This window comes from Hylobates moloch, unplaced genomic scaffold (genome assembly GCF_009828535.3).
Source record: "Hylobates moloch isolate HMO894 unplaced genomic scaffold, HMol_V3 SCAFFOLD_18, whole genome shotgun sequence".
Classification (NCBI taxonomy): domain Eukaryota; kingdom Metazoa; phylum Chordata; class Mammalia; order Primates; family Hylobatidae; genus Hylobates; species Hylobates moloch.
This window is the reverse complement of record NW_026652293.1, coordinates 65,822,128-65,849,090: the sequence shown is the minus strand read 5'-3', so window position 1 is coordinate 65,849,090 and position 26,963 is coordinate 65,822,128. Positions and strand designations below refer to the sequence as shown.

General features: G+C 40.4%; 1 protein-coding gene across 5 annotated transcripts in view; it reads left to right on the top strand.

Annotated features, from left to right (window-relative positions):
* The window catches only part of PCNX2 (pecanex 2), a 351,803-nt gene that overhangs the window by 70,451 nt on the left and 254,389 nt on the right, over nt 1–26,963 (top strand). For all 5 annotated transcript variants that reach the window (XM_058430821.1, XM_032137273.2, XM_032137274.2 and 2 more), the window contains exons 6-9: nt 4,988–5,135; nt 5,276–5,421; nt 6,943–7,036; nt 20,952–21,087. In XM_058430821.1, the coding sequence (XP_058286804.1) occupies nt 4,988–5,135; nt 5,276–5,421; nt 6,943–7,036; nt 20,952–21,087 (524 nt within the window). The remainder of the gene's footprint in view (nt 1–4,987; nt 5,136–5,275; nt 5,422–6,942; nt 7,037–20,951; nt 21,088–26,963) is intronic.

Genomic DNA, 26,963 nt, shown 5'->3' with positions numbered 1-26,963 from the left:
TAAGAGCACTGACTTTCTCTCTCAAGAGTCCCCAGTTTAGATGATACATTATACAGTTACTCTCATATTAACTCACTCCTTATATAACTTTATGTTATGGATATACCATTATCCTTCCTGTTCTTCGGATGAGTCTCAGAAATTTTCACTTGCCTTCCCAAGTATCTAGTAAGTTCAGGAGGTGCTGGAACTGAGATTTGATTCCAGGCAGTCTTGTTCCAGAGTCCTTGCTCATAAAAATTAAATGATATTTCCTATATGAAGATAAGGTACATTTATTTTCAGGTTACTTAATGTCTCTGGGCCTCAGTTTCCTCGTGGATAAAATGATGTTACTGGACTAGAGCTTTTATAAGGTCTTTTAGCTTTAAATTCTGTTAATGCTGTGATTTCTGAGCACATCATTTCTACATAGATCTGTATTGAGATAGCATCTGTATGGTAGGAATGCATACTGAAAGTTGTGTTTGCATATGGTAGCTCATTTTCTGTGCTGTTGGTAGTAACGTTTCTTAGTGCTGGGATTTTTCCTCTGTTCTCTGGGCAGCCAGGGGCTCCTCTGGCTCCATACTGGTGGCTCTGAGCAATTTTCTCTGATTCAGTTAAACTTTTTAACAGACAGGGCGGTATATAAAGCAGGAGTAACCTGAGATAAAAATTTTTCTATTTAAAGATTTGGGTGTTTATCATCTATCTAATATAAAGATTCATACCTCTAGGCTAGCACTGTCCAATAAAATTTTCTGCAGTGATAGAAATATTCCATATCTGCAGTCCAATATGGTAGCCAATGGCCACATGTAGCTATTTAATACTTTAAAAGGGGGTTGTGGCCGGGCGCGGTGGCCCACGCTTGTAATCCCAGCACTTTGGGAGGCCGAGGCGGGCGGATCACGAGGTCAGGAGATCGAGACCACGGTGAAACCCCGTCTCTACTAAAAATACAAAAAAATTAGCCGGGCGTGGTGGTGGGCGCCTGTAGTTCCAGCTACTCGGAGAGGCTGAGGCAGGAGAATGGTGTGAACCCAGGAGGCGGAGCTTGCAGTGAGCCCAGATTGCGCCACTGCACTCCAGCCTGGGCGACAGAGCGAGACTCCATCTCAAAAAAAAATAAAATAAAATAAAAAATAAATAAATAAAAAATTAAAAAGATAAAAGGGGGTTGTGCAGATGAGAACTGGCATTTTTAATTTCATTACATTTCAATTCATTTAAGTAGCCATGTGGCTACTGGCTACTGTATTAGCCAGTGATAACCCAGAGCACATGAAGGCCTTCCCAGAAGCAGTGTGTCCAGTGGATAGAGCACTGACTTTGGAACCAGATAGCCCAAGGCCAGATTTTGGTTCAGTAATACCAGCTGGTTGAGCTTGGACGATTGATCAAATCCATCTGTGTTGGAGTTTCTTCTACAAAGCAGGAATCACAATATGTTATAGATTTATTGTAAGGATTCAATTAGGAAAATATGTGAAAATTTTGCTATTTGATCAATTTTAGTCTTTTATTTTTGTTTTCCCCTCAGGCCGTATGTAAAGTTTATTTGGTTTGCCTACTGGAGTTTTTGCTCTTCTTAATTTTTTCAGCCAGCCACATTCAATCAGAAGGGTTAAACTGGAAATTGAGGTTGTCTGCAGGGAGATATGAGGTATTCTATGGGAAGAGATAGGCTTAGTTATCAAGAACTTGAAGGTACAGCAGGAAGGGAGGAGTTGGAATGAATTACATGCTTCTTTTAGGAAAGGACAGAGGATTTTAATTGAAGGAAGAAAGAGACAGTGAATCTTTTAGCTCTTAGAAGGCCATCAACGCCAAAGGTGGCAAATTAGATGGTTTTGAATTCAGTGGTGCCATGTATCTTTGAGACTGGTAATATCCTCTTACTCTTCTTTCACTAAAGTATTTGTTATTGTAATCTGAAAACCCAGTTTTTGAGTGTGTTTATAAAACAACGTGATGGTGTTTAATGATATTAGCAGCTTAGGAAATGTTCTCTAATCTTTTTCCTGCTCATTAGTAGGACAGTGCTTGAACTTGGACCTGACTAGAAAAAGATACACAATTTTCCAATTCTCTCTAATGTACTCTTATTTCTAGCCCAAGTTCTCTTCACAAAGGGCCTTAGGATTATTCTCAGGTCTCAGAAATACCCTAGAATTCAAGGCTATGGAAAACCACACACTTTTGAAAAACCATGTTTGTTTGCTTTTTTGTTTGACACAACTTTATTTTACTTTGTGGAAATAAATGAGGACTGCCCACATGAGAACAAGCAAAGTCTATTTATTCAGAGCTTGCTTATAGCAAGGGAGTCAGCGGTCATTGCTTGGGTTCAGCAGAGACTTAAAGGCAACTTGAATGACAAAGCTTTATAGTGGAAAAAAAGGAAAGGCTTCTGATGTGCCCTGATTGGAGGTTATGGGCATTAGGAAGCTGGAGATGGCTAGACTAGGAGTGAGGCATCCTATGTGCTTGGTTTGGTTTGGTTTTCTTTGGGTGGTCCTAAGTTGGAAGCAGGGACACATATTAGGGAAGCTGTCAGTTATGAATCAAGTCCTGGCCATTTCGGGCTAATTATTATGGCGGTTATTGTTTGGCTTCCTGAATTGTTTGCCAGAAATAGTGGTCTGACTTCCTACAAGCTTGACTTGTGCATAGTATATTGGCTTTCCGGGCTGGTTACTCTGGATAATGGGTTGATTTTCTCACCTGGTTGCTGCAGATTATTGGTCAGAGTTCTATGTTTATGAATAGTTTCTGCCTATTGTCCATTTGTATATTCAGTCTCCTAACTTCTAAGAATTTCTAAGAAAAGAATCATGAATGTATATAGAAATGCTTATTGAAAAATTGTCTATAATATGGAAAATTGAAACAATGTATATTTATAGTCAGGGTCTATTTAAATTATACCATTATCAGTGTAATATTATATAACTACTATTTTTAGATGATGTAGATGAATATCCAATAACATTAAATATTTATAATAGCTTAAGATAAATATGATAGGTACAAAACCATACCTGCATTATGACTTCATTTTTGTAAAAAAAAAATGTGCATGTATCTAGGAAAAAGAGACTGGTGTGATATATATCAAATTGGCTCCAGTGGTAATATCATGATGGCAGGATTAAGAGTGATTCAAAGTTTCTTCTTTTGTATAGTTTTAAATTACATACAATGAATGTGTACTATTTTTATAAACAGAAACATTTCCATAAATGTATTTTTTAAGGAAAAAAGGAAAAAAATCGTCCATATGTTGACTTATGTAATGTACCCATTTAAGAGAAAAGGAGTCTAAGATATGATAAAGAGATGTGAACAAATGAATTCAAAGACACTTAGTGTGAAGCAGGAGAGCTGTGTCAATATGCCTTTCTGCGATTTTTTATGAGGCATGATTACTGGCTAAAGCTATTTGTTATGATAGCACTTTCTTATAAATGTGTTTCTGGAAAACTGTGAAAACTTCTATCTTGACAGGCTGTCAAATGAAATGCAAACATTTTCATACCAAGGAAATTCTTATGGTAGTTTCACAGATGTGCTGAAAATGTTTATCTTCGGGACTCACAGAGAAGCCAGCATTGCTCCTCTAATTACTTGAAGTTTAAGGATGAATAACTTTGTTATATATGCAAGGATGTGATTTATATCCCACAGACACTAACACAGTTTTGCTTTCTGAGGGCTTAGGCAGATCTTGATAGACTTTTCTAATGGTGTGTCTTGAAAGAACTTGTAGGTTCAGGCTCAGTTCTGTTCTCTCAGGCACAGGCTGTTGAGCTTAGGAGCCAATCATTTACTCAGAGTAAGCCATGGGAGTATAATGGTCCTTTTGATCTTAAAAGTGACTGTTGGAATGTGTCCACAGAAAAGGAAGGGCTGATTCTCAGGGACATACGGAGTCCATTTTTCATAATGGTATAACCTGAGACCCTTAGTGGTTCATTGTTTAAAGAGGATTCAAAAAATGCAAAAAAATAAAAAATAAAAACAATCGGTACCTATTGATCCTGGAATTCTCATTCATCTTAAAATGTTCTCAGGGCAAGGAATAGGTGTTGTAGCTCACTGTGTCCTACACAGTGCTAAGCATATGGTTCAAAATCAGCTATACTTGGCCGGGTGTGGTGGTTCATGCCTGTAATCCCAGTACTTCAGGAGGCTGAGGTGGGAGGATCACTTGAGGACAGGAGTTCGAGACCAGCCTGAACAACATAGCATGCCTCTATACGTACATAAAATTTTAAACATTAGCTGGATGTAGTGGCATGTGCCTGTCATCCCAGCTACTTGGGAGGCAGAGGTAGGAGAGTCACTTGCACTCAAGAAGTTGAAGCTGCAGTGGGCTATGACTCCACCGTTGCACTCCAGCCTCTAGCTTCCAGCCTTGGCAACAGGGCCAGACCCTGTCTCAAACAAACAAACAAAAACAACCCCCGCCGCCAGGTGTACTTAACAAGTATTTGCTTTATGAAGGGGACAATTCTAGCTTTAGCTTAAAAATTCAGTTTTGGAGAGTGAGTGAGAAGAAAGACTGATAAGATTTATAATGGTAAAGGGGACCTTGCTCTGAAATAGCCAGATTTGTTTTTGTAATTTTTTAAAATCTGAAGTTATTCATTTATGAGATGTGAAACTTTCAGACCTATGTAACCTAAATGGGTGATTTCCAGCTGGGCACATGTGTGGTCACCGAGTTATTTCAAGGGAGTCCCTCAACCTTTATATAAAATAGTAGGCGTTTGTAGACGCCTAAATAACACGTCTCAAATTTATACATACTTCTGTTTTTCACATATATGTAGGTACTTCCATAATTAGGAAAATGAAAAATTATTTAAAAGCCTTTTGCATGCAGAGGAGCTGCTTAGATTTTCTTTCTATTCTTGTTTCAGTTTTGATAACTTATATCCCAGAGCATTCACATTGATTTATTTTATATTAAACTAACAGGTAAAGCAATATTTTTCAGATAACTGTTCCCAGGAAAAAAAGGAGGAAATCCTGGAAAATGAAAAGCCCAGTGGACACAGTTCTAAGCAAGGAAAACCAGACTTGCAAAGTCAAGACCATACTAGCACCAGCCCTGCGTGCACTCAGCCTGCCAAGACCACAGCCTTGTAAGGATAAGTTATTTATTTAGTTTCACTTGGTCATAAAGCATGAGACAGCCTCATTTACTGGCTTCTGCTTTTAATGCTTTATCAAGGATAAGGAGGAACTTCTAATCATTTTTTTTGAAACTTTTATATGTGTTAAGTTTCCAGGGCAATAGACAAAGACAGATAATCTACAGGGTAACTTCCCAACAAGATAGTTCTGTCTTGCAAGTCATCAGTGGGCCTGAAACATCGGTACAAGAAGAGATATCTGTGGATGCTATGCATGTCTTCATTGATGAACATGGTGAGTCTTTGGAGCTCTTTACTAATGAACAAGCAGGGAAAACTGTCAGCTTTCTCAGGACTCAGCAGGATACCTTAGCCTGAGTACTAGACGTGAGAACTGGAAGACTTAACCCTGTGGTTGCCCACATACTGTTCTTTGAACGGAGTGTGCTGCCTCCCATCTCAGGGCCTTTACACGTGCTGTGCCCCAGTGTGTGCTATTGATTTTTTCAGATCTTAGTCCGAAGGTAAGTTTTTCAGGGACACCTTTCCTGAACTCCCCAGACTTAATCAGGTTCATCAGTTTTTGTTGTTCTCTTAACACCCGTCTCTTTCCTTTTTTGATAATATTACAGCTTGTATAATAATTTGATTAATGGCATTTCCCCCTCACAGTTATCAACTTCAAGAGGGCAATGCCCAGTACTCAGTAAATATTTGTTGGACCTGTGTTGCACACCTGACCTTGATATATTTTTTCAGCGCCTTGTTATAAAAAGGGTTTAAAATAGTATACATAGAGAATTATAAAGTGGCAAGTTCAAAGTTCAAAGGATAAGGGATATAGGTCCTAGTTTTTCTGGGATGGGTCTTGGCTTATGTATCATATAGCTCCAGTAGTGCTTGTTATTTTACTCTCAAAAGGATCCTGGTTTGGAGAATAAATTATATGGTTACTTTATCTGGAGTTCGGTAGTTTATAGTTTTAAATGCTTTTGCATGTGCAGAAATATAAGGGACTTTTACATCATAAAGAACAACATTAGCACTTACATGAAAGCCTCCACAGGGGCTGCGGTTGTCATTACAGTTTCTCTTGGTGGAAAACACCTTTGAGTTGGAGGGCCACCTTCCAGCTGCTCACAACAGACAAGGTTAATTACGCTTCCTGTGTCAACTGAAGAAGGCACTAGTAGGAGCTCTTCTGGGCAGAAACCGGATTTTCACACCTCAGTATCCTGAACTGCTTTAGTGGAGCTAATTGAACTCTGCAAATTAATTCCATCTCTTGCTTTTCCTCATTAACAGACTGACACATCAGTCAGTGTGCTGTGGCACTTGCTCATCTGCACATTTGGAGGCAGAGATGGTCTCATTTGGTCCACCAATCAAAACTGTACTCTTAATAAGCTGGTTTTTGCACATGATACCGAGGTATTCGTATACAAAAAAATCTGGTTATATCCTAGCACAGATCATGCTGACACATGAAGAGAATGTATGTAAAGTGAATTAAGAGATGATACAAATAAGTCTATCAAAAGCAATTAAATAATAAGTAACCAAGTCAAAACATGTCTAAGTATATCAGCAGGGAAGCAGGTCAAAGAAAATTTTCTTAGTAAAGTTTCTTTCAGACATCCTTCAACTTCTCATGATATACGTTCTGTGGAGAAATATAAAGAACAGACCCCGATTGTCAACAGTTATTATAACAGACCAAAATAAGTTTCCTTTTAACTTGAAAATTGTATAAGTTGAAACGATTCTATACGAATAATTATGTCATATTCTTTGCTGAAATTTTCTGATTTTACAGGGGAAATTAGATCCTGTTATTTAAAATCTGGGAATCAGAAAGAAGGCCCTTTGCAACCTCTACCATCAAATTATGACTGTCTCTCTCAGGCTCGGTGAGTGGAGCTTTGTTTCCAGGCTTGAGAGCTGTTGCATTGCTGGGAGACACAGTGATGAAGATAAAATGAGGATTCTGGTGTAGAAGAAATGTGTTAATTCGTTTGTAGTTGTTAAGGCATGTGGTTTTGCGTGAAAGAAAAAGAAAATCTGACATTGTGAAATAATGAAAAATAAATGAAACCATTTTCATTGTTGCTGCTTCCAAAAATAAAGATAACATGTAGGTAGTATAAATAGACAGGAACTCTGTATAGACATAATAGTGTTCCCTTCAAGAAAGATGGTGATGCAGCTCTCAAACATTATTAAATTTGTCCCAAGGAGTGGACTAGAAATGTGGCTAGTTCTCATTTATTCTCATTTACAGTAATGAAGGCAAACTGTTTTACAGATAGATACACATCTTTTCTATTTTACTTCAGAATGCTTTGAATAACTTTCTTAATTATGCTGATATTAAATTAGTTGATGAAGTTGATATTAAATTAGTTTGCATATCTGGGACATACGATGATTAATAGTGCATTGGGCAAACTGTACGTCTTGTCTGTGGCAGACGGAATTCATCCTTCGTCCTGGGCTTCAAGATTCTTTGTGGATAATCCATATGGCCATGTCTCGGTTGCTCTAAGTGTGGAAGTAAACTGTTTATGTATGCTTCTTTAGAATTATATGTATATGTGAGGATTTATGGGAGACTTTCATGGTGTAACTGGAATGTCTTGTGCTTCACATCTAAACCTTAATTTCAGAGCCTGTGACCCCATGTGTCTTTCCAAGTTTAAAGTCTTCCCAAGGGTTTATGGGAAATTCACGGGGAGGCTCCTGTGTGCTTAGAACAAAGGCTGTCTTTGTCCTTGCATTCTGGCCTCCAGGTGGAATGCTGTCGTGTGCCAGCTTCTTAGGGCATTCTCTCTTTAAAGCCACTACTGTTTCTTACCTGCTTAGGAATGCTAGTGTCTGCCATTCAGGTAGGTCTGATGAGATCCATAGGTGATGGCTCTCTCCCGCCATGCAGTCCCTCCCGAGCTTTGCATTAAAGCAGACTGCATATGCCCAAAGTCAGTCCTGTGGGAAAACAGAAATCTTGTTCATCCCCCACTTGCCGTCCACTCTTCCTCCTTTTCCCTCAGGTACCATGGACCAATCCAAATGGCACAAACTTCTTCTCCAGCCAACAAGCATGCAAAGTCCCCATGCAAATGGACACCCAAGAGGAGAGGGAGGTTTGCTGTCCACAACTTTACTCTAACCTCCAGGACATTCTAGAGGTTATGATGGTTTGATGAGTTTAGTCATCTAAGGTGGCAGCTTTCTCAGACAAAATATGTAATTGCATGAGAACACAGCTTTGAAAACTGTCATATTATTCTTCAATTCCCAGCTAAAAGTTGAAGTTTTTCTAAGCTGAATTTAGACCAAATTCTTGTTTTATCCCAAAGTTACAAGATTTTCCTTTTTAATTCTTTCCCCCAGGATAAATATATGTCATTTTTCCCCTAGGTTAAACACTTGAACTGCATTTGTCAGTAATGATAGTTAGAATAAGGCCATATATCCAGAGCCTTAAAAAACTGAAAATTTACAGTATCTAAGTAAAAATGAGAGAGAGGACCTATAGTGTTTTCATTAAGCCTCAGTTCCTTAGGCTCTGCCTCTTCTAGCATGACCTGTTAATTTGCTTTCTCCCCTTAAATTTCTCTCTCTTTATTCAACTTCCTCCAGCCTCTGCTTTCTTTCATTTCCTCTGCATTTCCTTTCCAGATTACAGCTCTTTTATATTTAACCTGCCTTCCGTTTCCAGAGCTGCCTGGACATAGGTTTGCCACAGTGCGTTCAGCCTTGGTGAAACGGCTTTTGGTGAGGTTGTGTTGGGGTGCTACGGGGGTGTTGGACTGAGAGGCAACTGAATGTGTTGATGCTGAACTTTCTTGTGAGGCGTGTGGCTTGGTGGAGAGTCTCAGAATACCAGGCCCTTTCTTACCTGCCTTTTCAAGTTCATAGAATAGACAGACCCCTTTCTGTAACAAAGGAGGGAAACCCATCTCAAACAGGTTTAATCAAAGTGGGGATTTTGCGGAGATGTAACTGAACAGTCTTGGGTCCATCTGTCTTCAGGAGTGTCTAGATAAAGAGGTTCAGATTGAGTCATTGAGGCCTAGTTTTGCGATTTCCATTGCTCTTCTGCTCCTCTGTTTTGACACCGTTCTCAAACACCTCATCCTGGTGGTCAAAAGACGGCTGTTGTTACCCTAGATCTTGTGTCTTCTCTCATCTAAGTCCAGCCAAAATGGTATGCTTCTTTCCCATAGATCCCATGGAAGGTCTCATTGTGTCTGATTGGTTCTGACTGAGCCATATGCCCTGAGCCCAATCACTAAGACCAGGCAAGCACATGGCCTGGGCTTACTTACACACACAGAGCTGGATTCGAGGTTCCCCCGAGACTGGAAGGGGCTGGCTCTCCGAGGGATGTTTGGAGTTCTGTGGATAAAAGCCGGGCAGCAAAAACCAACAAGTGACCCCGAGGACTCTGTTTCTGGTGAAAAGGCAACTGAATTAATTACTGAGCTCCTGTAAAGAGAAAAATGTTCAAGTTTTTTGCAACTTTCCCCTTGAAGAAAATCTTTATTGAACGTCCCTAGTCACCCCTAGCTTTTCTCATGTGTGAATGCTCTAATGGGCAAGGTCTTGGTCCACCAGTCTCAGATAGCAACTTCTGGGTCTTTGACTGTCTGCTCTTTCTCCAGCATTATTTGACAGGGTGTTGGTCTTAAGAGTTCTAGAAAGGGGCTGGGCATGGCGGCTCACACCTGTAATCTTAGCACTTTTTTTTTTTTTTGAGACAGAGTTTTGTTCTTTCACCTAGGCTGGAGTACAGTGATGCAATCTTGGCTCACTGCAACCTCTGCCTTCCAGGTTCAAGTGATTCTCCTGCCTCAACCTCCCCAGTAGCTGGGATTACAGGTGCCCGCCACCACGCCCAGCTAATTTTTGTATTTTTAGTAGAGACAGGGTTTCACCACGTTGGCCAGGCTGGTCTCAAAACTCCTAACCTCGTGATCTGCCAGCCTTGGCCTCCCAAAGTGTTGGGATTACAGGCGTGAGCCACCACACCTGGCAATCTCAGCACTTTTGAAGGCTGAGGTGGGAAGATCACTTGAGCCCAGGAGTTTGAGACCAGCCTGGGCAACATGGCAAGACTCCATCTCTACAAAAAACCAAAACAAAACATAGCAAAAACACCAACAAACAAGAAGAGTTGTAGAAAAGAAGGACACATTGCCAGGTGTAACTTCTCTTTCTTGTGCTTCAAAGATAAAGTAAAATAATACACACGGTTTGCTATCATATGTATGGTTAGTCCTTAAGATAGAATATAGAGGGGACTTTGTTATGCGGTGTTGTGGCATCCAGTGGCCCATTTGGGCACAGGAGATATACAGTGCTTCCTGTCAGATGCATAAGCACAAAACTCTAGTCCCTTCACTTAGCAAAATTACAGCATTACAGGCAGTTCTGGAAAAGCAGTTAAGGCGCTACCATCTGTTTAATTCGTGCTCAGGAAAAACGAGTCAGTCCTATGTCAGTCAGATGATCTTCTGGATTTAAACTGCTGTCTGACAGGCTTAGGGTGGATGTTCCGATTGTCTCAAACATCTCCCCAGACTCTGACACATGGAAAACTGTGCTACCCATTCACGGGGGGCTAATTTCTTTGGATTTGTAATAAGCTTTGTCTTTTGCAGAAGCCCATGATGTAATGATGATTTGGGAATCTTTGGGTTGGCTATCTGAAAGAAAAATTCTCAGAAAGCAGAATAAGAACCAGTTATCAGGCTCAATTTAGATTGTTGAATTTCTGAATTAACACACTAGTGCGTGTGTGCACTCGTGTGAGTTCATGTGCACCTGGGGGTGTCATCGCTGTATCTCTAATGGTAGAGGTAAAGAATAGAACCAGAGCAGAGCTAGTGAAATGCCAGCAGGTCAGGATTTTGCCCCATGGAAAGACCCAGTGGCTTGTACCTTACCCCTGTGTTCCCATATGCAATATTACAGCAGTTCGTGGCCCTGAACAAAGCACTTTCCTTCAGTAGTTCTGGTAGTAACAGCCACTATTTGTTAAACACTTATACACTAAGCTAAATGTTAAATTGTCTAATTTTATCTGCACAACAAAACTAAGGTTGGTGATACTAGCTCTATTTTACAGATAAGGAAACTAAGACTGATTGCCAAAAGTGCTCAGCTTCATGTAGATAGTAAGTGGCCAGTGGACAGGTGAGTCTCCCTCCCTGCTCCCATCCCCCACCATGGCGTCACAGGCTCAGGGTTCCCCAGAGCCCAGGCAGGTGTGATAAATAGGTGAAGGGGGCCCAGTGTGGAATAGTAGAGAGGAGTGGTGATGACTGCAGTAAATCGGAGGACATTTATCCCACCTGAAGGGCACTTATCCCATCTGAAGGGCATTTATCCCATCTGAAGGGCTGCTGCTATGTTAGTCTACTTATGATGGCTCATAAGCCCCAGGTGACAGGATTTTCCAGTTTTTTTTCCACAAGGAGCTAGAAATGCATATTTGTATCTAAAAGTGTATTTTGTTTCATGTTGTTGATTTTAAGTTTCTTTTTTTTTTTTTTTTTGAGATGGAGTCTCCCACTGTCACCCAGTCTGGAGTGCAGTGGCGTGATCTCGGCTCACTGCAACCTCCACCTCCTGGGTTCAAGCGATTCTCCTGCCTCAGCCTCCTGAGTAGCTGGGATTACAGGCGCGTGCCACCAAGCCCGGGCTAATTTTTTTGTATTTTTAGTAGAGACGAGGATTCACCATGTTATCCAGGATGGTCTCAATCTCCTTACCTCGTGATCCGCCTGCCTCAGCCTCTCAAAGTGCTGGATTACAGGTGTGAGTCACCACGCCCAGCCGATTTTAATTTTTTTTAACACCACCACAGACCACAGGTTGTGCATGGTTGGCTGTGGCCTGTGAGCTACCTGTGGTCAGCCTCTGCCCTGCTCCCTCCAGTGGGAAAGCGCTTGCCCTCAGCTCTTCTTGCGCACATATGCGGCATCCAGATGCCCCTACGTGATTCCCACTGCAGGCTCGTCCAAACCACCTTGCCAAGTTCTCCACTCATTGCTCCCTTTTGAAACTCTCATCTTTGAAAGCTCAAGTTACAATCTGCCTCTGTGATGCTTCTTTTCCTTCTCAGTCCTCTCTGTGAAAATAAATTCATCTCTTCAAGTTGCTGCCAGGAGGATGCTGATCACATTCTCCCTGGTATCTCATTTATTTGTAGAGGGTTCCCATCTCTTTTTCTAGATTGCATACACCTAAAACCAGCCTTCGCTTAGCCGTTTATAGGTAGGTGCTCAATAAATGTAGGATTAAATCAAATGAATCATTGGAAATGACAAAGATGACCCAGTTGGAGTTCTGGGGTGAGGGGCAGCAGGGGAAGCTAAACAGGAGGGATGGAGTAGGGCCCTGGGGCCCATGAAATCCGGTGGAGGAGTGTGGTTTGTTCTCTACGCAGCAGGAGCGATGGGAATCTATTGGCAGAGCGAAACAACCCTGATGAATGTGGGATTATCAAAACGACCTCAACAAATAAATCCCTCATCTTTGGTGGGACAGTTGGAGGGACAGCCAGAAGCACTAGCAGTTTGCCAGATGAACACATTCGAACATAGAATGTGATCTTCTCCTTTTATAAGTGGGAAAGTAAAGCAGAATGAAATCTGTAAAATGACCGTTTTTAAACCAATCTACATAGAAATCAGAGGTAGAGACTCAAATTTTTCAGCCCTAAGTTTTTATTACTTTTATTTTTAATTTTTTTGAGACAGGGTCTTGCTGTGTGGCCTAGGCTGGAGTGCATTGACATGATCTTGGCTCACTGCAACTTCTGCCTCCGTGTTCAAGCGATTCTCCTGCCTCAGCCTCTCAAGTAGCTGGGATTATAGGCACGCACCACCATACCTGGCTAATCTTTTGTATTTTTGCTAGAGACAGGGTTTTGTCATGTTGGCTAGGCTGGTCTCGAACTCCTGGCCTCAAAGTGATTTGCCCTCCTCACCCTCCCAAAGTTCTGGGATTATAGGCATGAGTCACCACGCCCAGTCCAGCCCTGTGTTTTATTAGTTCATAAGGAAACAATTTTCTCTGTATGAAAGCTAACAACAGAGGAAAATCTGACATTGAGAATTTTACTTCCTTGAAATCAGAGGTTTAGTATCTAGCTATGGGAACACAAATTTTGTCTCGGACTTATCTGGGTTCAAATTCCAGCACTGATATTTACTTTTTGTTTGACATTATGCAACTTGCTTAACCATCTTAAGTACCCATTTACTAACCAAAAAATGCAGATAATACCTCTGTAATTAATTCACTGGTTTGCTTTAAAAATTAAATGTGGGCTGGGCATGGTGGCTCACGCCTGTAATCCCAGCACTTTGGGAGGCCATGGCGGGCGGATCACGAGGTCAGGAGTTCGAGACCAGCCTGATCAACATAGTGAAACCCTGTCTCTACTAAAAATACAAAAATTAGCTGGGAATGGTAGCACATGCCTGTAGTCCCAGCTGCTCAGGGGGCTGAGGCAGGAGAATAGCTTGAACCTGGGAGGCGGAGGTTGTGGTGAGCCGAGATCACGTCACTGCACTCCAGCCAGGGCAACAGAGCAAGACTCCATCTCAAAAAAAAAAAAAAATTAAATGTGATAGTACACATGCAGTGCTTAGGACAGTGCCTGCCACAGAGGGTCCTCAGTCAGTGTTAGCTGTTGTTACTGTCTTTCGATAGAAGCAGAAGGACTTCAGGTAAAGTGCACTGTGACTTGATATACCAAAAGATGTTGACTTTTGTTTCTTGACTTTTTATAACAAAATACCTGATTTTATATAACAAAAGATACTTTTGGCCAGGTGGAAGCCTTTCCTCTAGTGCTTTTATGGTTTATGTGATTTTAAGGCATTCCCGTTATTAACCTGTTGTGTTCCAACATCTTGGTATTAACATGTTGTGTTCCAACATCTTGGCATGTATGATAATTTTAGCGTAGGTCCTTTAATATTATGTCCGTGGCTTTTAATGCAATTAGATTTTAATTTCTTCTATTATAGAAACATAAACTTTGATTTTGAACTTGGAAGGATGCCTACTTGGGGCTGTAAGCCATTCAGCCATGGAAGATATATTGGAAAAGCAGCCTTTTCCCTATAAGGTGACTTCAGTGGCTGGGACTGTCTCCAACTGGGCCATTAAACGGCTGATTCTTATATTATTGGCAAAAAAAGCCATTCCTCTTAGCTATTGTTCAGCCTTGTTACCATGTGACAGTTTTATATCCCTGACTCCCAAGTATGACTAGGGAATTGTTAGTAATGTAACTTCCATGTCTCTTTGGGAATTCCTGAAGGAAACCGGGAGAGGAAACAAATTTCTCTCCTTGGCCTCACTGTCACTGTGGGAACCAGTGCGATTCTTGTGGACTGCTGCAGAAACATAAGCAGCATTTTCCGGTTGTTCAATAGCTGTCCATAGAGCAGGTACCTTTGGTAACGTTACCTAACACAGTTCTGCTTTCCCCAGAAACCGGAATGAGGAAATTACAGCTTGAATTGCAGCCTTTAGAATTGCTAGTAGGAAAAACTTCCAGAGGATAAATCCGCTTGAGTATTTTATTACCCAGAACACAAGATTGATTCAGTAGTTCAGAGCCAAAATGAACTAATTTGCCTAGAAAGTTGGAATTGCTAATCTGCCTAGAAAACCAAAGTGGAAGTAGGCTATCTGCCTAGGAAGTTGGAGGTACAGCTGCTTAGAAAGTTGAAATGTGTTTTTGAGTGCAGAGGGTTTGTTGCAGAGTGAACTTTTATTACTACTCAGTAGATCTTGTAATTAAAGCTTGATAGTTTCTCTTTTTTGTTCAGCAAATATTTATATTTCTTTGTGTATAAATTAATCCAAGTAATATAGCAGAGCTTTCTTCTATGAACAATCTATAACCATGTTTAAGTATTAATCTGGCTTTTCCAGTGTCATAAGCAATCTAATGGAAATGCATGCAAAATGCATATCATCTGCTCCCCAGTGAAATCTGATTGGAAAGACATGATATTTACATTCATTTTGAGGATCCATAACTCACAAAGTAGGCGTGGCAGTCTACGGAGTGGAAGAGTCATTCTGTAGCAAGTTTGTTTGCAGGACTTTTTTGGGGATTTTTGTATCAAGGATGGAACTTCAACTTGTTTTTATTTAAAAAATAAGAGTAGGATGGTAATGTAAATATTTATCTGAATTCACTTATTCGTGGCTTTTTTTTTGAATTATTGTAGCAAAGATTGAAGCAGATATTTTCAGTTTATAAATTAGGCTTATGTTTGAAAGCTGCCATTTATCTCTGAACCCACTGTGTACCATATTCCAAAGGTAGATTGAAGCCCTGTACTTAATCTTTACTACCTCCTCAGAGTTCTTATTCTTTTGTTGACATTATCAGCTTCTCTGACCCTTATCTCAACAAAACCTCTTACTTATTCGGATTAACTTTCAGGAAAGTCCTCTAAAGCCACAATGTTTAATTATCTACCTGGTTCCCAAAGAAGATAAGCAGGCAGAAAACGGCAAGAAATAATCATGTCTGTTTAGACTGTGGTTTTAACTTTAGTCAGAAGAAATAATAGTGACATTCTGACTTGGAATAGCTGAACAGGAATGTGAGGCAATAAAACAAGTCAACTAGATATTCAAAATGAAGAGTAAAATGTTGTGACTTCTCTCAATATTAGATATACCCAGTACCATGTGCCATTCAATTATAGTTTAGAGATTTCATCCTTTATTACAAATATTTGAGATATGCATATAGCTGCCTCACTCACTTAATTTGAATAGTAGAGAGATAGGTATTTGCTGCTTCAAATTTGAAAAACTTTTGTGGGTTCTTGGTGCCTTTGATCACACGGAGGTGGAAAAGATTGGCAAGAAGCAGGTGATCACCTGGGTCTGCCTTGGAATAGTGTCTGCCCTCCCAAATTTCCATGTCCTCTCTTTTTGGCTTTCACTTTTTACTCTTTGCTCCTTTCACTGTCATTCTTATCTTGTTTTCTTAGACGTATTAGGAAGAGATTGTACTTTCACCCAGGCGTAGAGTCATAAGGACGAAAGGTTTGTGAGGTTGATTCTAGAAAGACTCTCGTTGTCTGGGGCGTTTTCTCTGAAAGCCTGAGCATTGGCCCTGCCGCTCAGTGTGGTTCTGTTCCGGTGGCAACAGCTGCTGCCGCCACATGATGGCAGTCAGGTCCCATGCTCCCAGCCTTGCCTCGCTTCCGCAGTGTCGCTGCCTTTTTCTCCGATACTCACACAAATTTTACTGTCACATAAAAGAAGAGTTGTTTGCTGACTTTAAAACAAGAATCCCTGTTAAAATTCAAAATAACAGGTTATGGTTTTCAGAACAGTGCTGCTTTAGTTAAACATCCTACATATTGAACATGTTGCTGCGACTTTCATTTCTGTGTCCCTCTGTGTGCCTTGTGCCCATGTCCCCGGAGAAAGCCTGAAAAACAAGGAAAGAGGCAGAAAAAAAGGGAGACCCTCTCTCTGAGAGTGGTAGACTATCGTCTTTTAACTCTGGGGAAGATGAAGAATTTCAAGAAATGTTTTTCCAGTATCAGTGAGACAGTGTAGAAGAAGCACATGTATTTTGACTGTTGCTTGTAGAAGCTCAGATGGTGGAAACCTGGGGAGTCCGGTATGGTGGAATATCGTCATGGTCAATTTGAGGCCCAACTCTTTCCATATAGAAGTGTACTCTTCTGGCCCATACTAGATCCTAGCCCCACGCCCGTCTTTTATTACCTTCTAGTGGCAGCACTTTTAGAAATTTCCACCATTAATCACTATTTCTGCTATTGCTTGGAGCTCAATCTAGCTTACATAAACTTATCTCTGCTATAGCCCTGAACCAAACTAGTTTACCAAAGATTCACCAGAGAACGGGATAATTGAGACCAGATGTGCTAAGTATCGTGTATTGTAGTTCACAGAATAGTTACTACAGGCTTGGGATATTTCCATTTCCATTATTGTTTTGGAGGAAGAGAAAATGTCTCCTGAAACTTAACGCTTTCACTTTATATGTATTAATGTGGGAAAAGCTTTGGCTTTAAGTTACTAAGATACTGTCTTTTTAGATGATTACGCTGCTCACAGTCTATAACTTTAAAAAATGACAGAGAATAAGCAGCAAATACTTGGAGAAGAGACACTAGCAAAGAACATAGACTTTGGAATTATTCAAAGATTGCACTCCTGCCCACCTGTCCGTGTCAGTGATTTTTGTGGACATCGTTGTCTCTTTCGTACTTGGGTGGGCAAGCTGGATTATAACTACACTATCAGGACACCAGAGAATTATATCACATAAGGGAAACGTCTCCATTTGAACAATGCTTGCTGTAAGCATGTAACCATTTCCTCCTGGCCAAATGGGGAGCCCATATACACATGACAGTACAGATGACAGTACAGGTTTCTGATGCAGACATATACCAGTCATTAAGCTCAGAAGAGAATCTTTCTTAATATGCCCATGCCTTGTCTAGAATACTCAACCCTTATAAAAGAGGTTAATTAAGAGGGAAGTTAATATGCTGTTTGAGACTGTCTTTATAAAATAAGGAGGATTAGGTGTGAGTTGAGGGCAAGATACTCTTCCCCCATGCCCGCTAACAGAGACACCTGAAATTAATATACCGTTTGTGTAAAAGCATAGGAGTTGTGTTGCTATTTAATATAAGAAAAAGCACAGTCAAGTCCTATATCAACAAAAGGAAGTAAAAAGGGTCAGGGATGGTTATGAAGTACCTAATATATGAAAGGCAATGTTCACTGCTTTGCATACATAGTCTGGTTTAGTTTTCACAATGATCCCTACGAGGAAAATATCTTCCTGATTTTATAGGGAGGATTTGAGGTAGGAAGACAACATGCTTACAGTCACAGATAGTGAGTAGTATACTTTAACCTAGTTCTGTTTAATTCTAGAACTGACCCAAAAGATTTTAAATAGAAAATCAACCCATAGATTTTTTAAAGGATATTTAAATGGCTTACATAGGAAAATGATGTTTTTTATTATTATTATTTTACAATCTGAAATGTACTAAGAAATATGGAAAAATTAAGCTGATATGTATTGATTGACACTTCTTTTTGTATCATGTTTCCTAGCAGGACGCCTTAGTAGGAGGAAGACTGCTCTAAAACAGCCATTCGTTACACATTATGTCGTAGTCAATTCTTAGTTTATCTCAGTTGGCGATAGAGGGTGCTGTACACCTTCTACATTTTTGCACAGAAGCATACATTTCTTTTCCCACTCTTGCCTATTTATGATCATTACCTACCTTACCTACAATGTAGTTAGCTTAATCTTTTGGTTTTAGTGAAGTTCTGGCATGTGCCCCGTTTAAGATATTTCTGAATTTGTGTCAACAATGCAATTTCAGTTCTATTGTATTTCGATGTGAAATGACAGAGTTACATTACTCAGTGGCTTCTGTACAACACAGAAGAGTTTGAATGAACATTGTTTTTATAAATCTAACTAATCTTTTTCTCTGTTAATGACAGAGATTATGTCACTAATATAGACAAGAAGGAAAAGCACTATTTTAGGAGCAAGCATTAAATAATGGAAGCACAGGATTTTTTTTTTTTTTTTTTTTGAGACAGTCTCGCTCTTTCGCCCAGGCTGGAGTGCAATGGCGGGATCTCGGCTCACTGCAAGCTCCACCTCCCAGGTTCACGCCATTCTCCTGCCTCAGCCTCCCGAGTAGCTGGGACTACAGGTGCCTGCCACTGCGCCTGGCTAATTTTTGTATTTTTTAGTAGAGACGGAGTTTCACCGTGTTAGCCAGGATGATCTCGATCTCCTGACCTTGTGATCCACCCGCCGCGGCCTCCCAAAGTGCTGGGATTACAGGCATGAGCCACTGCGCCCGGCCGGAAGCACAGGATTTTTAAGTTTTCAAACTCAACGTACTTACTCTACCTGGTTCATTTCCTAAACCCTGACTTTGTCATGTTATGTTTCCTAAGTGTTTCTTTATATAAAGACTTTATTGAATGTATTGAAGTTTATGTTTATTTACATGTGTGTATGAAAGTTGCTTTTTTTTTTTTTTGAGACAGGATCTTACTCTGTTCACATAGGCTGGAGTGCAGTGGCGTGATGATGGCTCAGTGCAGCCTAGACCTCCCAGGCTCAAGTGGTCCTCCCACCTCAGCCTCCCAAGTAGCTGGGACTATAGGCATGCGCCACCATGCCCAGCTAATTTTTTTTCCATTTTTGTAGCGATTAGGTCTCACTATGTTGCCAGGGCTGGTCTTGAACTCCTGGGCTCAAGCAATCCTCCTGCCTCAGCCTCTCAAAGTGTTGGGATTACAGGCATGAGCCACTGCGCCCAGCTATATGACAGTATTTTAAACATCATTCACACAGAATAACTATTGGTGTGTTTATGAATATGATAGGAAGGAGTTAGGAAAAAGAAACATCCAAAAGATTGTCAGAAACTTTATCATGAAAGGTGTAGATTATAAATCAGAAGGGAATTATGTTACTGTAGCATCTGCATTCTTAAGGAGCCTGTGTTAGACAGTGTAATTTGGGCTACAAGTAACCTTCTGTAACAAAATGGGCTGCAGGATGAGATGTATTATGTCAGAACACAAGAAGCCCAAAGATATAATCTGTTCAAGGTTGGTGAATTCAGAGGTTTAATGCTGTCATCAAAAAACTAGTTCCCTTCCATCACTCAGCTCTCCAGTACTCAAGTTTGTCCTTCATGATGGCAGTATTTACTATTCACGAATCATGTAAAGGCCTGGAGAAAGACTGTCTTTTACTTTTGTTACTACTTAAGAACTATAGAAAAATTTGTCCAAGAGCTCTCTTAATCCCAGCCAACTCTTCTTTGCTCCCCAATGACCTCTTAGAGTTGTGTTTCTTTCTCATTCCAAAGCCAAGCTCTGGCCGGGACGAATGGCTTAAAGACCAGGATTTTTCCCTGGGGCTAGGGAAGGACCTCATGTCTCTTCCAAAGCACACAGTCTTGGATGACTTAATAAAATGGAGTTATGTTAGGAGACATTCTGTGAGACATGCCTGTTGAGTAGGCAGCCAACATTGTCTCCTAAAACTTATAGATACCCTACTAGAAAATCAGATAGAGAAGTATGTCCTAGTTTTTGCTTTCTGGGACAAAGGAAAAAAATGCCAGGATTTTTTCCTTTGTAAAAATGAGATTGCTTACTATTAAGTCTTGTCAATCTGTGTGTGATTAAAAATAATAAAACTATTTTAGATATAGATCACAACTAATTCCATAATGTCCTCTTGATCAATTACCCAACACATTTCTTTTGTCTAATATGTATTTACCTTGCTTTGGGGTGTGGTGGAGAGGAGATGAAGCCAGGTAGCAGAGGTGTTCATCTCTGTTTCTTCCTGGTTGGTATCTGGAGAATTATCAAGCCCACTGTTTTTACAAAATGTGAGGCTAGAACTTGTTGCTAAGGCCTCCCCAGCCATTAAATATTTAAAAAAATTAAGATTGTCATCTGTAGAACACCAGGTATCTACCTACCTGCCCTATGACACACTGCAACTCTGGGCAGCCTGAGTAATTTCAATGTATGCAGAGTAATTGACCTTCTACCTGAAGGTAGCCTTGTATACATAATTTTAAACTCTTAACTGTTTATGTAAGGTTGTAAAGACTCATCCACTACCTGCTTTGGGCATTCCTATTGTCCTTGTGTTTGTGTATAATAAATAGATGACTTCTGGTATTACCAGGTAACCAAAGCTTTTGTTTTGCCCATCCTCAGAGAGATGCAGGTCAGCTCCTCCAGTACCACAACTTCTGAGAGTCAAGATCCGTCTTCTGGGGACCCTGCAGTCAGTGCCCTTCAGCAACAGCTGTTACTGATGGTGGCTCGCAGGACCCAGTCAGAAACCCCACGGGTACGTACATTCCAGAATTGCTGTTTGTGGATGTTCTAGAAACAGGGGATCTTAAAACCTTTTTCCAGGTTGGATTACTTGACAAGATTAGTCAGCTCTTTCCCTGAATTTTGCATCACTGGGTTGTTGATGTATCACTGCAAGGCAGTCTACTGACTGAATGTGAAAGGAAATCAGATAGATAGCAGCTAACCTTGGGTTGATATTAACAGGATTGCCACTGTCTCCGTTGCTTTTCAAATGCATTAGAAATTCATGCACATTGATTTTTGGTTGCCAGGATGCATAAGTCTCACAAGAGCTCACTGGATTAGGTTGCCTTTTTCTCCCATGGTTTGGAAAGTATCTGTGTGTTTGTTTTTTTTTAAAGTATTATTGCCTTGTATATTAAATATTGAGATTCTTAAATATTTGACTTAAAGGGAGACTTTATTCTTGGGGCAAGTGACATTATCATCAAGAGGTCTGAAAATGTGAAGCCTTTCATTATTTTACTAAGAGATAACTTATTAATGTTCATTCATTTATCCAGTCAACCTTTAATGAGACTCTTGGGAGGCAGAGCCAAGGATTCACAGCCAGAGATAACATGGGAGGTTAGTGAAACACGCAGACATGAAGTTAGAGCTGCGGATTCAATTTTGGGCATTTTGGAGGAGGGGTGATAGGGAAGGCTTCTTAGAAGAAGAAATACTTCGGTTATGCCTTGAAGAAAGATTGGTTTCCATTGGTACAGATTGGGAGAAGAGGATTGTAGATGGGATGATGTCATGTGAGTGTCAAGTTTCTTTATTTCTGTTTACCTTTTTCCTGGAAATGTTTCAGTTCATTCTAGGAAAGGTCATCTTTGAAAAAATAATATAATTATATATATATATTTTTATGATTGCGTAGCCACATTTTTCCAAAGGATGCTCAACAATACAATGTGGCTGGCTAAAGTGGCTCACGCCTGTAATCCCAGCACTTTGGGAGGCCAAGGTGGATGGATCACCTGAGGTCAGGAGTTCAAGACCAGCCTGGCCAACATGGCAAGACCCCATCTCTACTAAAAATACAAACATTAGCCTGGCACGGTGGCATGTGCCTATAATCCCAGCTACTTGGGAGGCTGAGGCACGAGAATCGCTTGAACCCAGGAGGCAGAGGTTGCAATCAGCCGAGGTCGTGCCACCACACTCCAACCTGGGCAACAGACCAAGACTCTGTCTCAAACAAACAAACAAACACAAAATACAGTGGGTTGAAATCTATGCACCATTACCCAGCTGTGCAAAGAAAATGTTGAGTTACCTTTTAGCTGACCACATATTGCTGTGAGCTCTTATTCCTGTTGATGTGGGGAGTGTAGGGACCACTTAACTTAAAAGTGCCAGTTGCCAGACACAGTGGCTCACGCCTGTAATCCCAACACTTTGGGAGACTGAAGTGGAGGGATGGTTTGAGCCCAGGAGTTCAAGGCTGCAGTGAGCTATGACTGCATCACTGCACTCTAGCCTGGGTGGCAGAGTGAGATCCTCTCTCAAAACAAACAAAAATGTGCTAATAGGGTAACTCAGCCCTTTCAGTCTTGGAGTTTCTGTGTGAACAAGTGTTTAATTTATTCAAAGAATTGGTCTTTTGGGACAGTTTATTCTCTTCTCTTTCATGTATTCAGGCTCTCCTTCTCCTCCTTTCCAGGGCCTCTGTGTGTTAGGGATAGGATTCCTACACCTGTGGGTGGAAGTGGATCTGGGAGGGGCACTTCCGAGGAGGGGAGCATCCCCTTAGTCCAGTCACCGGGTGTACTGTGTGTTGTACCTGCCTGGTTCGGGTGAGGTGCTGGATCTGCCACTCACTGACCACCGGAGACCCTACCATTTGCCCTAGCTGTGTTCTGCACACACCGTCAGCCTGTACAAGGTCTGTGAGCTCTGCCCAGCCCCACCCCCAGCTGCCGGTATGTAGTTCTCACCACAGCACTAGTATGTGGGGGCCCTGTGGAATACGGGCTTTCCTGACGAACTTGCATTTTCCCCTGAGATAAGCCCGGAAGCGCTAACTCCCTACCACCCTCCAGAACATTAGTGTTGAACCTTCAAGAAGGTTCCATGAAAGTATCAGGATAGCTTGGGAAGATGTGAACGCCATTGATTTCATGAGTAGAGGAGCTAGAGGAAACTAGAAACTTTAGATTATCAAAGGTATACGTCCACTGATTTAATATCTCAAAAATATCCCCGTTAGAGCAGAAACTTGAAAATAAGTAAATACTGCAAGAATAAATCAGAAACAGTCCTGCCATTCCTTATTTTACATTTGTAATCCTATAAATGTCACGATGATGCATAAACATTCAACTCATCTGTAGTGTTTTATTGTTAGACACTTAACCAAATTCATTGCTTCAACCATTTAAACTTACTTTAAGTAAAAATTTTTAAAGTTCTGTATTCTATTATATATGGGTATGGAGGAGGAAAAACGAAGATTGCTAACCAGGCTCATGTTTAGACCCTAAGAAAATATTTACAAAGTCTCATACTGGGAAAAAAAAGTGTAGTTCTACTATTTGATTTCTAAATATAATTGATATCACCAGGAAATTAAATTCGGTTTCAGCCACAAAACAAAAATTAAATAGGTTTTCTGCTCATTATCCAATAAATATTTGCTGTAGGCTGGCCATGCCTGCAGTTCTGTGCGAGAAGCTTGGTATACAATGGTGAAAAGACTCAGTCCCTGCCTACAAGAAGTTTAACAGCCAGTCAACCAATTCAACTCTATACGACAGAAATTCTGACTAGAATAGGCTCTGGTGGTATGGGACACAGGAGAAGCTCCAGGCCAGGAAATAGGGGATCAGAGAGGCTTCCTCAGCAAGGTGACACCTCAGCTGAAATGTGGAGGATGAGTTAGAGTTAACCAAATAAAAGGAGATAAGAGTATCTAGACAGAGAAACGACCTGGCCAGAGGGGCCTGGAGGTGAGGCTGAAAGCAGGTGTGCTCAGTGTTACTGGAGCCTGGAGGCACAGGGGAGCTATTTCTCAGAAGAGACTAGCAAAAGTAAGCAGGAGATAAGGCTCTGAAGACAAGACTTTAATCCCCTCCTTCCGCCTGCCTGTCTCCTTCAAGTGCAGCAGATGAGCTCTGGGAGTGCTTTCCCCACAACTTTCTGCAAGCTCTTTCTAGCAAAGGATGGAATTCTGCAGGCTCTAATGGGCGGGTGGTCAGGAGGTGAGCCAAGGCCAGTGGAAGACTTGTCTGAAATTCCTCCCTGGTACAAATACAGTATGTGTGTAGGGAATGAAGTGTCCCTGAAAGGGGAGCTCCTAGGAAGGGTTGTCACTTTTATGAAGGGCTGGTCACTTAAAAAAATATATATATATACACACACATACAAAGGAGAGGAGGAGGTTATTTTTCATCTTCATAGCTGTAGAGTTTAGCTCTCAAGCACAAAGGGAAGGGCAGAGCTTGGGGCATGGTTGGAATTGGTGAAAACCTGTTGTTTGAACTCAAGATTGGCGTTCAGGGGTTTTGAATATTGCCAATTAAAAATGTTGCATGAATCCACATTATAAACCGGTACTTCTCTGTCACTGAGTTTATCCATCATGTGCTTCTAGCCCCACAGAGTATATTCTGTAGTCTTATTACCATGGTTTTTAAAATCTTACATTGTCCCAGTATGTTATGGGCCAGTACCTGAGTAATCATCTTGAAGCATTTTGTTTATTACACTGATGGTTGAGAGGCAGGTGCAGTCTACCCAAGGGCAGCATAGGATCTGCAGGAATATGGCATTTTCCGCTTCCATTGACTCTCACCTGGATATGGTCTCCAACTCATTCGGCTTGTCTTACATTAAAAAATGAGATAGTATTGTATGTGAAAGTGTTTTGTAAACTTTAAAGCTCTATGCAAGTCTATGATAGTGGCATTATTATTATTATTATCATTATGGATAGCATGAAGGTCAAGCATTTCATTCGTCCTAAACTGATGAGAATTGGTGAGAATTGCAAAGATGGGCACAGCACTAGGCCTGGCTGACTATTATTCTAGGTAGATATAAAGGTAGCATTTACATCACAATTTACTATCATTAAAACATTAACAAGAACTTATAAGAATATTGGCATTTACTAAAAGATGAAACAGTTGAAATAATTATAGAGATAAAAAAGAGGAGACATCAATTATAATATCATAACATTTATTTTTCATCATATATATTCATTTATTTGAAAGTATATTAATACTTTAAAAAGAAAAATTAACATTTGCATCTTTTTCATTTATCATGTTCAGAAGTTCATTTAAATATGGATGCTCCTCAACTTAGAATGGGTTTATGTCCCTATAAATCCATCATAAATTGAAAATATCGTAAGTTGAAAATGCATTTAATACATCTAACCTACTGAATATCATAGCTTACCCTGGCCTGCCTTAAACATGCTCAGAACACTTACATTAGCCAACAGTTGGGCAAAATCATCAAATACAAAGCCTATTTTGTAATAAAGTATTGAATATCTCATATCATTTATTGATGTTCTACTGAATGCTTATCACTTTCACAGCATTGGAAAGTTAAAAAATCATAAGTTGAACCATTGTAAGTCAGAGACTATCTGCAATAGGTTTAGAATCTACAAGATTTGTTATGAATTTTGGCTGCTAAACATAGCCACTGTTATAATAGGATAATTCTACTTTTAAAAAATATGTCTTATCCCTCAAAGTTGTGTTCACATCCAGATATAATTCACATTCCACTTGTATGTTTTGAACACAAGTTATGTGCATGGCACTGGGCTAGGTACTCTCATATTTGATGTCATTTTATCTTTAAGAGAAGTCTTCAGGTTAGGCATTATTTCATCTGGGGGTTGAATATCTAAGGAAACTGCAATGCAGAGAGTACTGGAACTTGGGGCATTGAAGGGACCCTGACCCAGTGTTCCTTCCTAGTTGTCCCTTTGTCACTATTAGGGTCTCCAATGCTCACATTCTCCTTGGCAGCCACTGCTGTGATTTCTCAAAATTCTACTTCTGACACCAGAGTCCCTACCAACCCTGCCTTCCCAGTGCTGAATTTGATAGCTGTTAGGAGTTACATGTAGTTCCCCAAAGTACCACTTTTTCTTCTGTCTACTGTTCACTCTTCTACTCCTTCTCCCTTTCCCCTGCCCTTTCAGGTAAAATCTACAGATACCTTCTGAGAACCTGAGAACCTCTAATTATTTTCAATATCCGCCCCCCCAGAAAAGAGGCCAATAATTTAAAACCATCTGTGCCTGTTCTGACTTTGGGGAGGTTCTATAGAGCTGATCACTTACTCTCTTTCCCATAACAGGGCCTATTATCTGTTTTAGTTTTTATTAGATATGGTTCATTCTCAAAATCACAAATCTGACTTTAAGTTTGTTTTAAATAACATTTTATTTGTAACCCATTATTCCTCATCTTATTTTTGAAAGTTTCCATTACCTAGTTTGTTTTTCAAATTTGTGTTGTTAACTTGTTCTTTTACAATGAGACTATATGTATTGTCTCTTGAACTCTATTTGTTTTACTGTGAAGGTGGCTTTCTCTTTACTGATGAGCACTGCTTGATGTGTTGATTCACCTGGGCCCCCTTAAGCAAGATTGTAGAAAGAGCCCAGACTTTGGCTTCCAGCAAATCTCTTCCTAATCTAGGACCTTGGACCGGTGGCCTAATCTCTCAGAGCCTCAGTTTCTTTTAGGAAACTGAGCTATTGTGATCTTTTAAGGATTAGAGATAACATATGGCAAAATTATGACTTTGCTAGTTGGTGGAAATTACTAATATCATTAAAAAATCTTATTTGTTATCTGGAAGTCTTGAAAGTAGCATTATTTGAAC